The following is a 15,986-nucleotide window of genomic DNA, read 5'->3' as shown; positions in this document are numbered from 1 at the left end:
CCATAATAACAACAAAGCTGAATATTTTGAAATAACTCTTAAAGGAAACAAGAGGTGATTTTCCTGTTAAAATACTGACATCTGTTTTCCTATCTTTAGTTTTAATGTCACACCTTAGGCTGGCAAAAGCTTACACATATGAGCAACATCACTGACTTTAGCCAGATTATCTATATATTTAACTGTTCATTGGATTTGTTATTGGTCCTTATAATTGCATTAGCTTCTCTAGGGAATGTTTTTGCTCTCTTTGCATTCAGCTGTAAAACCTGTACTGGAGCAGGACAGTGTGATGCTCAGACAGACTCATGGCGCTCTGGTGAAGGACAGCATTACAGCCCTCAGTCTGCCAGAAGTTTCTCAATGAATCCAATGTTTTTATAAAGACAGAGACAGGATTGAGAAGACAGGCACAAAGTCTATAAGACACACAAAGTTAATTTATTTTATTTTACTGATTAACTGACAGGAAACTGAAGCATTTATAAGGTCCACATTACTTAACGAGGAAATATGCTACCATCACTGAAAGTACTATAATAATAATAATGTTTCCCAACACTTTTTAGGATTTATTTTAATATTAGTCACGTTCAGCTATTTAAAAATATATATGAAAAGTTGTTACCAGTCTGAAAATTTCAAATATGAGTTGTTTCATAGCAATATAAATAAAAAACTTGAACCACCCCTGTACTTCAAATATATGCGGACTCTGCAAAGACAATGACTGTATTTCAGTTTTTCCGTATCTTCTAAGTTCTTTATCAGTAGAGAAAAGATCAGGACACTAATTCTAGGGTAGGCTGTAAAGCAGAACAGATCTCCAAGGAATGATGAGGACACTGAGGTTTTCTTAATAGTTAAAACAAGCATGAAATGTTTCAGATGGTGCAGGTGTAGTTCAGTAAGATGTACTATATTTGGTCTTTGGATCACTGCTGCTATTTAGGAAAAAAACAATTTCAGGAAAAGAAAATTTAGCACGAACAATTTGATTTCTGTATCGCTGCCCTCACTGATGGTGAAAGAACTTTGTTACCATTGTATTTACACACAGTCCTTCAGCATCAGCTCTTACTAACAGCCAGTCTAGCTGGAGCCCAGGCCTGTCAGGGCATATGCACATGTAACGTATGAACATGTACTGGACTTTCACAGGTATTTACAAGTTTGGTCCCACAATCAGATGGATATTCTGAATGTTCTATGAATTGGAGAAGAAATACTGATGAGGAAGGTTAGGTGAATGACATGGTATTTTTGGTCCATTAGATCACAATACAGTGGCTGGGGAAAAAAAAACAAAACCAAAAGATGTAAAACTATGATTTTTTTTTACTTTCAGTCTTCTTGTTTTTGCAGCAGTAATATTACAATCATATTTTAAATTAACAGAGCTCAATTAAAAAGTTTGTTTCCATCTCAAATGACTAATTTTGTTAGAAATCACTTGTGAAGGCTTTTAATAGCACAGCTTTAATTACAGAGTTTGGGTTTATAATGTTTATTTTATGTGGCTTAAGTTAGAACGTTGCAAGGAACCAATATATTGATCTATTTTCAAATTTCTTGTAATGCATATGAATGTGAAAAACAATGAAGTTCATTAGTTACATATGGTGACAGTAACATTATATGATGAGAGCATGTTTCAAAATTTTGAAATACCTCTTATTATGAACCATATACTTTAGGAAAGGAACTGTAAAGCTTTCACTACCACATTATGAAGACTACATTAGCTCCCCTGTTAATCAGAAGTCTTGCCACGTGAACTCATTATTACTTCAATTTTTTTTCTCTGTAAATGGAACATGCAAATGGGGGTAGCTTCTGAAAAATTCAATTGGCATTAGTGTTGGAAAAGCTTTAGATCTACAACTGTATCTGATCAACCACACAGATTGCATTATCTTTGCACAGTTTACTCACACACTCATTTATTATTTTATCACAGTGATAAACATTGCCATTTGCATCACAGTCCTGTTAGCTTTTATAAATCTCCATAGCCTTTACGCATAAGCAGTCCTTACCGGGCTCACAGTACTTATATTCACACTCATTTATGAAACTGGTCACCAAGTCAGAATGTAATGCCCAGTTCTGTGTTTCCAGGCATTTAAACTTAACATTATTTGTATATGCTAAGAAGAAAGATGATGTCATAAAGCCATACCTCAAATTCTTCAGAAAAACCATTACTTGCATGTAAATCTGCAACATGTTTTGGAAAATGCTTTATTGGAATTGCTCCAACATCATCTTAGGGGTGGGAAAAGACAAAAAATATATTTATGAAGAATAAAAAGCCAGTGACATACAAAGAAGTTTATATGTAGGCAATCCACACAATATCCTGGAATAAATTTTATGGCATGAACTTTGGATATACAACTCTCACAAAAATAAGAACACTATTTAACACCATTAACATTTCTAAAATCATTCTGTAACACTTGCACATTTCTAAATGACTATCTGGAAAGGAGATATAGAAAATGCCTTGCTAGGTCTTGCTCTGTCTTTAAGCACCCAAAAGCAAGGTGCTGATTCTGCAAGAAGCTGAGCTCATCTGTAAATTGAAGAGCACTCAGAACTCTCTGTGAAGTCAAGGGGAAATGGGAGGATTAGCAGTTTGCTACCAAAGGGAGGGTAGGAGCAGAGCGCTGAGTAATGATCATCGGGCAGAGCCGTCTGGGTACTTTAGGCTGATTAGTGTTGCACTGGGGCTCTTGATACAGCACATGGACTAGCCGCATAGTCCCAAACCTCTAAATTAATGCAACATTATGCCAGTAAAAAAATTTTAACTGATGTGTTGCATGTTGCCATTGGCATCCAAAGGAAACAATAACTAATTTTCATCTTTTATTGCATCAGTATTTCCAGTAGGGACTTTTCCCCCAATTCTCTCCGTGATCCTATAATGACCTACTGATAATAATTTTATTTCAGATCCTGGGAGTATTGACTGCAAATTTTCACATCAGGCTTTATACTTCAAGTTTTAAGTGAAAGATTCAAATTTAAGACTTTCTGGATACCCACAAAGACAGTATCTACAATCTCAACCAATATATGTGATTTACGTAACTTCTGGGTCCTGATACTGAGTCTGAATTTTCCGTCTGATGTTTATTTATATTTCAGGACATCTCCTTTTTACTTTACACAAATACAGCAAAACACTCTTCTGTAGAACATTCATTAGGGATAATGTCAAAAACCTTGGGGACTTTTAAACTTGTTTCCTGCAAATAAGCTACGTAACAAAGTCATCTCTTCTGTTAATTACCTGTTAAGGGATGATATTATTTCAGCTAGTTTTGGTTCTGAAGAATAATTATTTTTTTTAAAGCCTATTTCACAATTTGTAATTTCATCACCAGTTTATATGAGAACGAAACATCAAAAACATTGAACAGGGACGTGTTATTTACAGAAACAGATGTTCAGCATTTAGGCCACTTAATAATTTTAGTTTTCAGTTACCAAGAATTTTTTTATTTGTATATGAGATCCATCTGGTCTTCCACTTACATGAACAGATCTGAATAAAAAAAGTGAATTTATCCTATTAAGCCTAAGAGAAGCTGAACAAATGTGTAACACTGTCTTCACACTTTGGAGATGAAACTTGGAATAAAGTGTTTATTCTAGTGATTTGCAAACACAAAACCAAAAGGGAAGGTAAATGACCATAAGAGCAAGGCCAGTAAGGGAGAAAGAGATCTTGGGTTTGGTCTAATTATTGTTTTATTTCCTTGCCAGTGCTAAGCTCCCAATTCAGTCACTTCTGACTCCAGGAATATATTTTATATATGGATGGCAGGTATCACTTCAAGCTACTTAGAGGTTAATAGTGGGCCCTAATTCATTATCATAATGTAATTCATGATTTGTTCTCAATGCATCATTGAATTGTGCTGTGAAGTGTCAGGGCAATTTCTGTGAACAACTGCAATTCTCCTATCTCTGCTACTGAAACCCTACAAAAGAAAAACTTAATATATAATGAGATCTGTTGAATGTGCTTTTAGTCATAGTCATAACAAAAATTTAAAACTTAGCAGTTACAAAATGCTTTTCCTGCTCTATGCTCTTTGCCAGTATTATTTGCAGTTAGTCTCAATCGTTGTAAAACTACACTGCTGAAACACTTGTGCAATAGAAAACATAAAACCTGCTCTCTTGACATCTGCTGCATGCAAAATAAAAAAAAAAATTTCTGCAGTGCTTGCAGCTTTTCCCCATAACATATTTAATGTATTTTCAGGCATGTAGAAACACTTTTCTCTTTAAGTTAATATTTATTAGTATTTCAGAAGGAAAACCTGCAGCATTGAAACACATATCTCAAGCACTCAGAATAACTGTAAGTGCAATTCTGTCTTGTAACAATGGAAAACACTGCTTCCCTGCGGTGAGCTGGTCAGGAAAAAATTGCAAGAAAATTATACAGTTGTACTACAGTATAATTAATGGCAGAGAGTAAGAGCAGGGATTTCCTACAATGATCGCCACTTGACATTCACATATAATCATGTTTTCTTTGATCAAGATATATCCCTGCCTATTAACCATTTAGAAAAAGTTATGCATCTCCTAATAATGGTAATCAATACAAGAGGCATTTAATGATGCCTACAATTAATTTACAACAGAAGCCTTACGTTTGGGATTTATATAATTAAATGCTTTTACTAGTTATCTACACAAGGGCTGATTTTGCCTCCCTTAGCCATTTCAAGAGAACCCATCCTCCTGTGTAACAGCAGTTTGCAGAAGGATTACTTGTGGAACAATATATCCTTTTCTCATGGGTGAAAACATGGCCTGAGATCTTCTGCAGAATTAATCTATTTAAGGTACTTTTCATCCTACTCAGACTAAAAAAGCTGGGAGGGCTTCACAGGCTCCTCTGGTATTCTTTGAGGAGGAAAGAAAAGAAAGAGTTTCTCCAAATAACTGTGGTGGATATGGAACCAGAAGATGCTAATAATATTCTGCACTTGTATATCATTTTTATGAGAGGCTCACAGAGAACTTTACCTGTAGTAACTATGCTAGTAAAATCTGTAAGCTAAAGAAAACATAATTGCAAATGAAATGCAGACAGATGAGGCATATATTGGTCCTGCTGGTACAAAGAATAGGTCATGTTCTATACATAGGTGACAAATTCAATTAAAGGCAGAAATACAGCAGACTATGTTGCTGGTGTAATCATCTAACTTTGTGACAGTGAACTAGAGGTATTGAGTGTAGCTCAGGTATCTTCACTAGCAGCCATTTCCAGTGAGGCTACATCTCAAATGGCCAGAAGGCACAGTGTATCTTTGAGCCAACTCTGTAAAGTGAGGATGTTTCTCTTCTGTGTTACTTACAGGAGAGAATATTAGTAATACTAGTCTCTGCCTATGTCAAGTGCACCTGTTCTTGTTAGTATAAGAGGGTACAAATCTCTGGTTTATAGATGTTACAGAAGAATTCATATGGACACATACAAAGCACATCTTCCAACAGCTAACACCAATCCACAGAACAGTTGACAAAAAATACCTGAGACTGGGAAGACTGGAGCTGGAGGAGCAGAAATCACTCGAGGTGATGTATTATCTTCTAAATAAAAGTGAGCAGTCTGGAAACATTTCCTAGAGGGGAAGAAACATAAATAAACATTACAAAAAAACCCAAACCAAAACACATTATCTGAGACCTTTTGGAATTCTGGCATTACTGAGTAGGAAAGAAAATCATGGTTTTGAAAACTAGTTTTCATGGACTGACAGATACTACTGCTATAATACAAATATTCCACCAAGACCACCAAGCTACGCATACAACTTGAAGATACTACATTAACTCAGCATAATACATAGTTCACGGATCTTTACCTATACAAGAGGCAGAAGACAGAGCACACATCAGTCATAGTGAAAGCTGAAAGAAGAGCTCTGCATCAGGAGGAGCTACTGTAGATGCTGCACAACTCCAAGTATAAAAAATGCCATTGTCTTCCTTGCTTATCCAAATTCGCACACATAATTACTTTCCCCTTTCATGTGATTATGCTAGCCTGAAGATGGAGCAGTGCACAAGATTGGTTCTGGTAATTCATAAATAGATCCTACTGCAGACACCGAAATGTAAAAAAAGACAACATGCCCTGTAACAGACAAAACGGTGGCTTTGAAACTACTATGACTGGGGCTAAACATTTTTTTTGATAATGTAATTGCAACACTGAGGGACACCTTAACCAAGGAGGACTTCCCAAAGTTGACAAACAGGAACAGCGGAATTTATAACTCCAGAAGATGCTAGCTTTGTTGCCAAAACACTGAAGTATGAATACAAATGGAATCAACCTTAACTATGACCCACAATGTTATTTGTATCTGTGCTGTAATCCAGATGTGAAGATAATAAGAATAGCATCTGTTAAGAGTCCAAGCTATTCAAGGTACTAAATAACCAACTGCTGCTGTAAGCATTGCAAAGCCTCCTTAATTAAAAAATCTCCACATGATTAGATATGCTAATGAGAATCTTTACTCTGGGTCACTTAATCTGTTTGAAATATTATTTGGTAATCATTAAATTTTAAAAGAAATATATGCATCAGGAAAATATGAATCTCATTAATCTTTTATTTACAAGATTCTGCTTCTTCAAAGCTGTTGGTTGAAGCTATTGTATGATCGATTGATATGTTGTGTCATCACTGTTATTTTAAATTCTTCTGTACTGTTCTCGTACCACTGCACTGATAAAACTACTCATAAAAAGAAATTTTGAAGCTACTTTGAGAAATAAGTAGGGAATATGTGGATGTTGTCATTCTTTCCAGAACCATAATGTAGATCATCAAGCCTTTGGTAAGCTTATTTGAATTAAGCCTGTGGGAAACATGCCCATACTCTTGCAATGCATTGGGAATCTTCTGTCTATGAACAATGCAGATTCTCTTAAAACACATGAAAAAGCAGACAGCTACATCAAAGGGGAAAATGTGGCACACAAAATAGTTCTGGTGATTCACATGATGATTAAATTTGCAGCCCAGCTAGAATACTCTAAAAACCTATTTGTGATGTTCATGGAGAAGCTTTGGCTTTGCATGACGTGTTTGGAGTAAGACTATTCATTATGTACTTATTTTTACTTAGAAAAGGCAATTTTGGGATGCAGACCAAGAACACATTCAGGATGTGCTTGGGAACATCTTTCTAATTTTTAAAGAGGCTCTATACATTAGCACCCCATAGAGTTAGCGGCTGCTGAGGTGAGAGAGGCTGTCTCAATGCTAGCATAATACTCAAAGAGTTAATCTAAGGACTCTGTGCAGAATGTCTGAGAGGTAAGCAGGTATCAAAGTACTTCAGATCACTAAACACTTTTGGCAAGTTTGGTCCTGCCTGCTAGGCACAGTGAATGCTGATGTACTGTGTTTATTAAAAACAGCACCAAACAACCAAGCATGCCAACCAGCCTGACACTAATGCCCTAAACCCAAAAAATGTCCTCCCTCTAATGCCTACTGCCTATTAACAATGATCATACATAAAGTTTATGGACTAACATCACAGAGTTTTGTCACCTCCCTGCTTAAGAAAAGATTGAGCTAAAAAGAATTCAATTAGCATAGTGGCTTTCACATCTAAAGCAGTACTTAAAATGTCTTCATAATAGGCCATACATTCACTATCCTTCACTGAGCCACTGTATCTTTAATCTTTAACAAGTTAATTGTGGCTGAAAATAAATTATACCCTTAGCACATTTGGGAGACAAATTCATAGCAGTTGACTTAACCTGTAATAAAACTCATAAATAGGCAGTCCATCTGCTTCTACATCAGCAGTGAAAGCCTTCATGACTAAATCTAATGTTAACAATCATGTCTTGTTAATTATCACTTGTTAATGAGAAAAGTGATGACTATTTCAAACTTCCAGACAAAGGTTCCATCACTCAAAGTTAACCTGATTATTTAATTTATACCTTTCATCGCAGCATTTAGATCTTCAACCTAAAACTGTTAATTTGTAATTTAGACACCACACTCTTCTTTGAAGACATGCTTTATATACGGAGATAGTGCTAAGCCACTGAATTAATTACAGTGTCTGTATCTGTACAGGAAGGTAAGCAGCAGAAGCTTTTCAGTTTAATAGGAGGGATACTAGACTGAATGACCACTTAAATGAGAACTACTTGGGACAAGACCATGCTTCAGATCACTTTTCTGGCACGCGGGCCCCTGGACCTTGGCTGAAGATACGTGCTGCCTACTTCTCCCCTGGGGTAGGGACTGCTCAGAGCTTGGCTGGGATTGTCACCGAGGCAGGCAACACAGCATGATGCTGTGTGCGCGTGCGAGGGTGCACGTGTGCAGCGTGTTCACCGCTTGTGTCAGCTGAGGAAGGGAGCTGAACCTCGCAAGACGCATCTGTGACAGGATGGGTTTGCACACCCACTGCTTGCCCAGGATGGCTTGGAGGCACGATTACTTCTTTCTCTGAAGGTTTCAGGGTCTTCTGTGCTCACAGGGTATCTGCCAATAGGTATTCTTACAACATTAATTAGAATTTATTTTTAAATGGTTCTGTTTATTTAAAGATCTTACGGATCCAAAGGATCTTTAAATAGATCCTCAGTGAATCCAATGATTTCAATGACTCCATTTTTAAATGGTTCAAATTAAGTTTTAAGTGCTTGTCAGCTGAAATTTTAATTTTCAAAATTGATTAACACTTATTTATAATTCAGTGTAACACAGTTGTGAAGTTTTTCCTTCATGGATGGATGTATGACCTTTGCAAATTTAAATCGGCTTTTACTGTGTCTCTGCATGTGTGAGATTAACTATTCTTAAAGAGGGTTCTCAACTCTGCTCCCATAAACCTAATACAGGACTCAAGGCATCAGTTTAAATCACGGATAAGGAAACGAACATTCTCTGACAGCTGTGTTTCAAAGACTTAGGGTGGTAAAGGAAAACTGAAATTCAAATGACTGCTCAGGGTCTTCTCTGACATTGGGTTGGGTCATTTCTAAAGCACTGCTGTCATGTAACTTCTAGGAGGCTTCAAGACTGCCAGCTGATACTCATTATGTCTATAGATACAAATACAGCTAGAACTGCAATAGCAATCTGCTGGTCATATTATTGGAGCTACTGCCTCACTAAGATTCATATACATCTGTTGAAAAAGAATCCTGAATGGTGTAACTCCCACTGACAGCCGTTACCACTTTATTATTTTCTAAGCTTTTCTTATAATAATAATTATAAAAATTGATCTGCACAAATAGCCTGACATTTCTCCCTGTACATCACTTCATCAGGTTTATTTTCCTTGATCACTCCTATGAACTGTTCAAAACCAGCATGCACATGCATAAGCAATTTCCATTATATTGTATGTTAGCACAGAGAAACTCTCATTTTCAGTCACCTTACCAGGTATGGTTAATTCAGTAAAATGGCAATGATGAAGCCATCCAGAAATGAAAAGAACAAAGCAAGCAGATTCAAATATCCCTGCTGCATCTCTGCTGCAAGGACTCAGTCAAGTAGATAGAAACTCAAGAGAGATGGATAGACTAGATTTGGACAGAAAATTCCCTCTGAAGTGGTAAAAAAAAATATCTATCTGGACAACAAGGCCATTAAACAGGTAAAAGATTCTCCTTGCTTATTCCACTGTGATTATAATCATGATCATAATCAAGAAGAAATGAAAGGAAAATGACATTGCTTGAAAACTGCTTGAATTACAAAAGATACATAGAACTACAGTAGTTGGAAATTGTGTATTTTCCTACGGGCAATTAGACAATCTTTAGACAATATTGCCATTAAAAGTTTTCATCCCTGTCAGAGAAATGAATATTTTATCACAGAAAGATTGAAATTGTGCCTAATGAGATAGTGAAGAGATTGGGGAATTTCCTCAAGTGCTGATTAACAATTTCATGTAAGAAAAAAACAACCCAAACCCAAACAACAGATGGTACAGAATTATTTTTCTGATACAAGTCACTCAAGTGAAGAACAAAATAATTTTGCCTTTTTTTAATCTTGAGAAACTGGAACTTGTCAGTCTTGGTAGTTATTTGTTTTTTAAATCAAATAAAACTCCTTTTGCATATTCAACACACCCTTTGCTTATTCAAATTAGTAAACAGTGGAAACTACTCTTAGCACTATTCACTCAAATATCCAGCTATTTTTTGAGTACTGTTGCCAAAGGAATATAAAGTATCTTCTTGCAAACCCAAACTTTTTATTAACTTTAATAACTGAAAATAATTGCCCCACATTAAAAAAATATAAAAAGGAACATTGGCAGCTTACATCAATTATATGAAAATAAACTAAATCTAACCATAAAAATTCTTATACACTTTATACTAATATCTTCTGGACTTAATAAAAAGTGCATAGCAATGAAGTTAATACTGTGATTTTCCCCAGGCTTTAAAAAGAGGTGAGGGTCTTGGCACCTTTGAAAGAGAGCTACAAAGTCCTACTGACAATACATACTTTTCATGTTTCATTCTTCTGAAATAAGAAACATGTTACTGGTGTTATCATAATGCCAAGAGAATTTTCTTGAGGATTAAGACAAAAAGAGCTCCATATTTTATTTTGTAGTACACAAGAAATACAGAAAAGATTAAATTCAAGTCAAGAAGATATTACTGCTAATGGGATTTTTGTTTTATTTTGAAAGACGTGTGTTACAGAATTGTTCATTCCCAGAGGAAGAATATGAAATGAACACAATGTTATTCAACAAAAACAAGCTTGTAACGTGTAAGATTACTAGAACTGCACTGTACAATCTGGGTCTTAAAATGGATGGTGCTCTTTGGCAAATAGAAGAGATTTCGAATACTATTTAGCATCACGGATGAAACCCTTTGGAAGATTAATATGAATGTTCATGTTGCGTAACATGAAAGACAGGAAAAGGTTCTCAATATGAAAGTGGCTAGCTGTAAATCCTTTGATAGACAGTATAATTATCCAAATAGACATAAACTAAGAAATGAGTTGTGCAATTCTTACGGCAATTAACTACCTCTTTGGAAGGAAGAAACAAAACTTTCTGAAAATCTGTTGCTCAAAACTCTCTTTAATTTTGCCAAAGGCTGTCTGACTCACTAGCACACTTGACCGGAACGCAGGAAGCTTGAACTCAATTTCTTAAGGCTGGTCTGTTCAGGGCCAGGGTCCACCCTGTCCCCCTGTGGGCCAACAGAAAACCTGCGTCAGGAGACTAGAAGAACAGTCAGTAAGCACAACCCTGACATCATACCCTACAGATGACAGCAGTCAGTGGTTCGCAAAGGGCAGTCTTTAAATTTTTATTAATAATTAAGCAGGATTGCAGGGGGTGGGGTAGGGGGGGAAGAAGAAACAAGCTCTGGAAGCATCTATGAGATGTTTGGGCCTGCCTTCTCCCTTGCTTGTACAGCTCCTAGAAGAACAAGGTGCTGTTTCTTGCTGCTAGTTTATGTGTTAGCAGTGCAGAAGGAGTAACAGAATCAGGCTCCTGGGAATCACCAAACAGCAAGAATCTCTATGGCAGGAAGTTTTTGCAACTTACTTCCCCGCTTCTGGACTACCACTGTTTCCTCCTGGCCACCTGCACACTCGAGGAAGTGTTAGGGTTGTGTGTGGATTTTGAAAGCTCTTTGAGAGCTTAAGTAGACGTGACCCTAGGAAGACTCTCTGGCTTTATCTAGAACCAACAAAACAGAGCCAAAGGCTTGAGCACTGCCACATACTGTCATATGGCTAACTGGATGCCAGGTATGCTTTTAGCTCAGGTCAACTTGCATTATTTGACACAATCTTGGCAGTTTGGGGTGAACACAGGGCAGAGACCATTCCCAGTAGGTGATGTGAATGCAGCCACACTGTTTTTTCCGCCTGTGAGGGGAGAGACTTCAGCGGTACAGAAGAGCTCTGTGCCATGCCAGCTGGTCTCTTATTTCACAGTATAGATAGAGTCTTTTGCCTTCATTGATTATGTTATCATGACTTATAGCTATCACTTCTCTTTGGTCTGAATTTTTTCTGACTTCTCTTTGGTCTGATTTTTTTTCTTACTTTCTCACCAAGTCACAGAGAAAAAGGCCCCTGAGGGAACCTGAGCATGTGTGTGCACATGAAACACATCCTTAGTTACCCGCTGAACGGTTCGAAAGGCGGGGAGAGGGACGGACGGGACGGGACACAGACACCACACGACATGACAGATTTTGATTTGGCAGAATCACAAAGTAGAACAACTTTTTAATCACAGAACATCGTAAGAGCTACTCAGCAAGTGATCTTAAAACATTTATACTATCACAGTATAATTAAACTATCCTACTTCTGTCTTGTATACTGTGTCAGCTACAGTACCACTCCTACAGTCCTGCATGAATTGCTTATTCACATAGTCCTGCTGAGGACCATAGATTCTTATCCTAAATGGACAACTACCTTTTTTTAACTGTTAAAGGATTGGTGCCATGCTATTAATTTTTATTCTCCTTCCTGTTCTTCCCAGTGCTCTGTTAAGTCTCTTGGCTTCTAGGCATTAATAATCACTGGTAATTTACTAAAATCTCCCAATATGGAAATAAACTATTTGCAATAGTTCAACTTGCTGCACGCCCAAAAAAATTGTAGTTGAGCATTTTGGACTTTAAAATTGTTTTGCACCTTATTTTGTCAGTTTCATCTCACTGCAGCACTGGGAACAAGACAAAGACACAGTGAAAGAAAAGATCCAGTCTCCCTCTTGTAAACCAGCTCAATAACGTCAATCACATTTTGCAAATCAGAGCTCTTTAGAACTGAAAAATAACCAACCAAAAAATCAACTTACCTCCAGTATATGAGAATACCCACAAGAATCACTAGACAGATAAAAGTCAGGGCTGATACGACCACAAGTGGTATAACTGTCTTCTTCTCTGATTCCAGACTCTCAGCTAGACCAATACGAGACTCATGGCTAATATTACTTGCCTCTGCAGTCAGAGAAAATTGAAACAGTCCATGTTTAAATTCTGAGAAACGCACAGTACAAGTGAATGTGTCTTACAATGAGCCTACTTAATACCACTTACCTCTATTTTTTACTATGTACTGCAGAAAGTGTATACATTTGCAAACCAGCTTACAGAAAATAAGCAGATAGAGGGTAAAGCAAAGTGTTCAAGCTTATGTGACTCAGCCTTCCAGCAGTGGAGACTTCTCTTTGTAAGAACAGCAAATTGTTGTTAAAATATAGGAGAAGAAAGTATTTTATTTTCATCTGTTTATTAGCTGAAAGCCAACTGAGTTAAGGAATCTGAATATATAATACTGGAACATGTAAAGAATATTTTGATATTAAACTGTCACTTATAAAAAGCAGATCACTTCTCTGGCTAATAGATTAACAGGAAAATTTTCTGACAATAGTCTCTACCTGCTTGCTGTACCACAATTAAGCCTTCTGTAATTTAATACATTGCCCATTCTGTAACTCGCCTTACAGGCACATCCTGCTTCCTTTGAATCCAATTGCAGTACTTCCTACCCCAACTATACTGGAGCTAGAATTAAATTTCCTACTTCTATCTTTACAGGTGATCAAACTAAGGTATTGTCTAGATTTTACATTTCTGTCAGCCTTGTAATGCTGGGTGGCAAAAATATTTGTATATAGGAATCTGTATGAAGATTAAACCAATGTATTTTATAATTTCAATAAATAAGGGAACACAATGGTGGATGAGACCAATCCTGTGTTTTTAACATCATACCTCAAGAAGTAAATACTTTAAAATTTTGATTTTGAAAAAAGATGACTGATTCTTTTCAAACTGTGCAATCTACTGTGATCTGTGACCATTCTATGAGTTAAAACACAGAAATAAGCACTTTTGCACTTCTTAGAACTAAACTCCTAGATTTTTTAAGACTGTTCTCTGCTTTTGTGAAACAGACCTAATTCAATTAATGCTCTGTATGGGAGCAAAATTTTGCTGTCTAGAAATCAGCTGCACTCCATTGGGATTTCAAGGGACCAATTCTACACTGAATTAAAAACTTCCAGACAAAAGGGAGGAGAGAATGGAGTTGGATTGGGGGCAGGGAGGGGAAGACAACAAATCACATGTTCTAAATAGGATGTCAAAAATCAAAACCAGCTTCACACAGTACAGACTTTCAGGCAGTTCTCTGCTTGCTTCCATTTTCTTTTTGTTTAGGGGCTTTCAGGGCTTTACATGCAAAAAGGTCTAGGCTCTGATCTTGCAGCCATCTTCTTGGTTTCAGTTCAAAGTAACACCCAAATCAATCACTACTCTTTAAATCCTGTAGTTCAGTGGGAAAAATGCACGTACAAGTTGCTTCTGCAAATCTGTCCCTGAGTTTCTGGTGAGTAGGCTAAAATTAGTATTTCCTATTGTTTTCAGAAGAAACTATATGTATGCATGAGAGATCAGGATATGACCCCTTTGAAGAATTCATACTTGCTGATCCAACTCTGGACTAATACACAGCATAAACCCCAGTCTTATCTGTGGGATGACAGGGTTCTTTCAAACTGCATGACCAAATCCGATTAGGATTCCTTCTACAGGGAATGAAAAGTGGTTTCCTGCCCAATTGGCCATGAATCCAGTGATGGTGGCTGAACAGATAGTCTCATCTATAGTAGATTTATTTGCTCCCTAATAATTGATGACTTTGGATCCTTTGCATAGTTCTTTATATTAGTTTTCTTACATTTTTTAAAGTTGAAAAGTTTAGGTAGCCATAGAGGTCTTGTGGAGAAAGCCCTAGTTCAAAACAGGCATAAACATGCATCAATAAGTACAAAGACTGCGTAAAAATTAAATGACTTTTTTTCTGTAATGGTCACAACAAGAAGATATTTTATCCATTTCTGGTGAATTCACTGCAATGTGTAAATAAGTTCTCAGCTGAGTGTTTCTTTTTTGTTTTGTGTTTTTTTGTTTCATTTCTTTACAATTGAATTAAGCATAGATGTCTTTGATTTACAGGAGACCATGTTAGACATGCTCACATTGAATTTTCTGTTTATTAAAAGACAGTATTTGGCATCATTTATTGGAAAAAATAATGTACATGAAATGATACTGTATAGTGTCTTTCAATAATATCTAGAAGACAAACTCTTGAATCTGTTGTACTCCTCCTCCACTAATGTATAATCCTTTTTGAGTTACCATCAGTAACAATTCAAATGACACCCATAATGCAAACTATAAATCCTTTAAGGTAACCCATTCACATTAGTAACATAGGTTTTACAATACTGATATTCTTTTTGCTGTATTTTAAGGAAATGTTATGCACATTACACAATGTGATAACTACTTACCTACTGAACTAATTCACTTATTGATTCAGTTTTATAACTTCTACCTTGCTAGGACTCCTACTAATTTCAGTATGCTTTCTGCGTTCTTTTAATTTTTATTTTCTATTTTTCACATTCTACTAGCCCCAGCTACACAGGAGTGTCAATTTACTACCTTTTCATATTAGTATTCTCTTGCTGATGAGTAACATGACCTCATGTGATTTAACTCTGTATTTATAGGACTGGGCTAAAAATTTCCCATGCTTTGTGGATTTCATTCCTTAGTCGGTTTAGTTGAATGATACTGCCCTCTGCAGATACTGTGAGTACTTAATGGAAGTTCCATTTATTTTCTAGAACACCAATTTAACCTTGTTAGTTTGAGTTTGGTTTTTTTCAAACATCGTAGATGGTTTCTGACTTTACTCTTGGAGTTTCAATAATGTAACAAGAGGCAATGCAAATTACGTGTCTGAATGCTTCAGGTTTACACAATGCAATTTTAAATACAACGGAAACACTTTATCAGGTTTTTACCTATGTGAGGTTCAGTTCTGCCTTTTGACCTTATCCTTGGAACCACAGATC

At 36.5% G+C, this 15,986-nt stretch overlaps 1 protein-coding gene across 7 annotated transcripts in view; it reads right to left on the bottom strand.

Annotated features, from left to right (window-relative positions):
• The window catches only part of PTPRZ1 (protein tyrosine phosphatase receptor type Z1), a 183,740-nt gene that overhangs the window by 20,503 nt on the left and 147,251 nt on the right, over positions 1 to 15,986 (bottom strand). For all 7 annotated transcript variants that reach the window (XM_080393865.1, XM_080393867.1, XM_080393866.1 and 4 more), the window contains exons 13-15: positions 12,906 to 13,050; positions 5,569 to 5,660; positions 2,183 to 2,268 (exon numbers count right to left, since the gene is read on the bottom strand). In XM_080393865.1, the coding sequence (XP_080249991.1) occupies positions 2,183 to 2,268; positions 5,569 to 5,660; positions 12,906 to 13,050 (323 nt within the window). The remainder of the gene's footprint in view (positions 1 to 2,182; positions 2,269 to 5,568; positions 5,661 to 12,905; positions 13,051 to 15,986) is intronic.

Source organism: Falco punctatus, assembly GCF_963210335.1.
Source record: "Falco punctatus genome assembly, chromosome: 6".
NCBI classification, from domain to species: Eukaryota; Metazoa; Chordata; class Aves; order Falconiformes; family Falconidae; genus Falco; species Falco punctatus.
The sequence above is the reverse complement of the archived record's forward strand: the minus strand, read 5'-3'. Positions and strand labels throughout refer to the sequence as shown.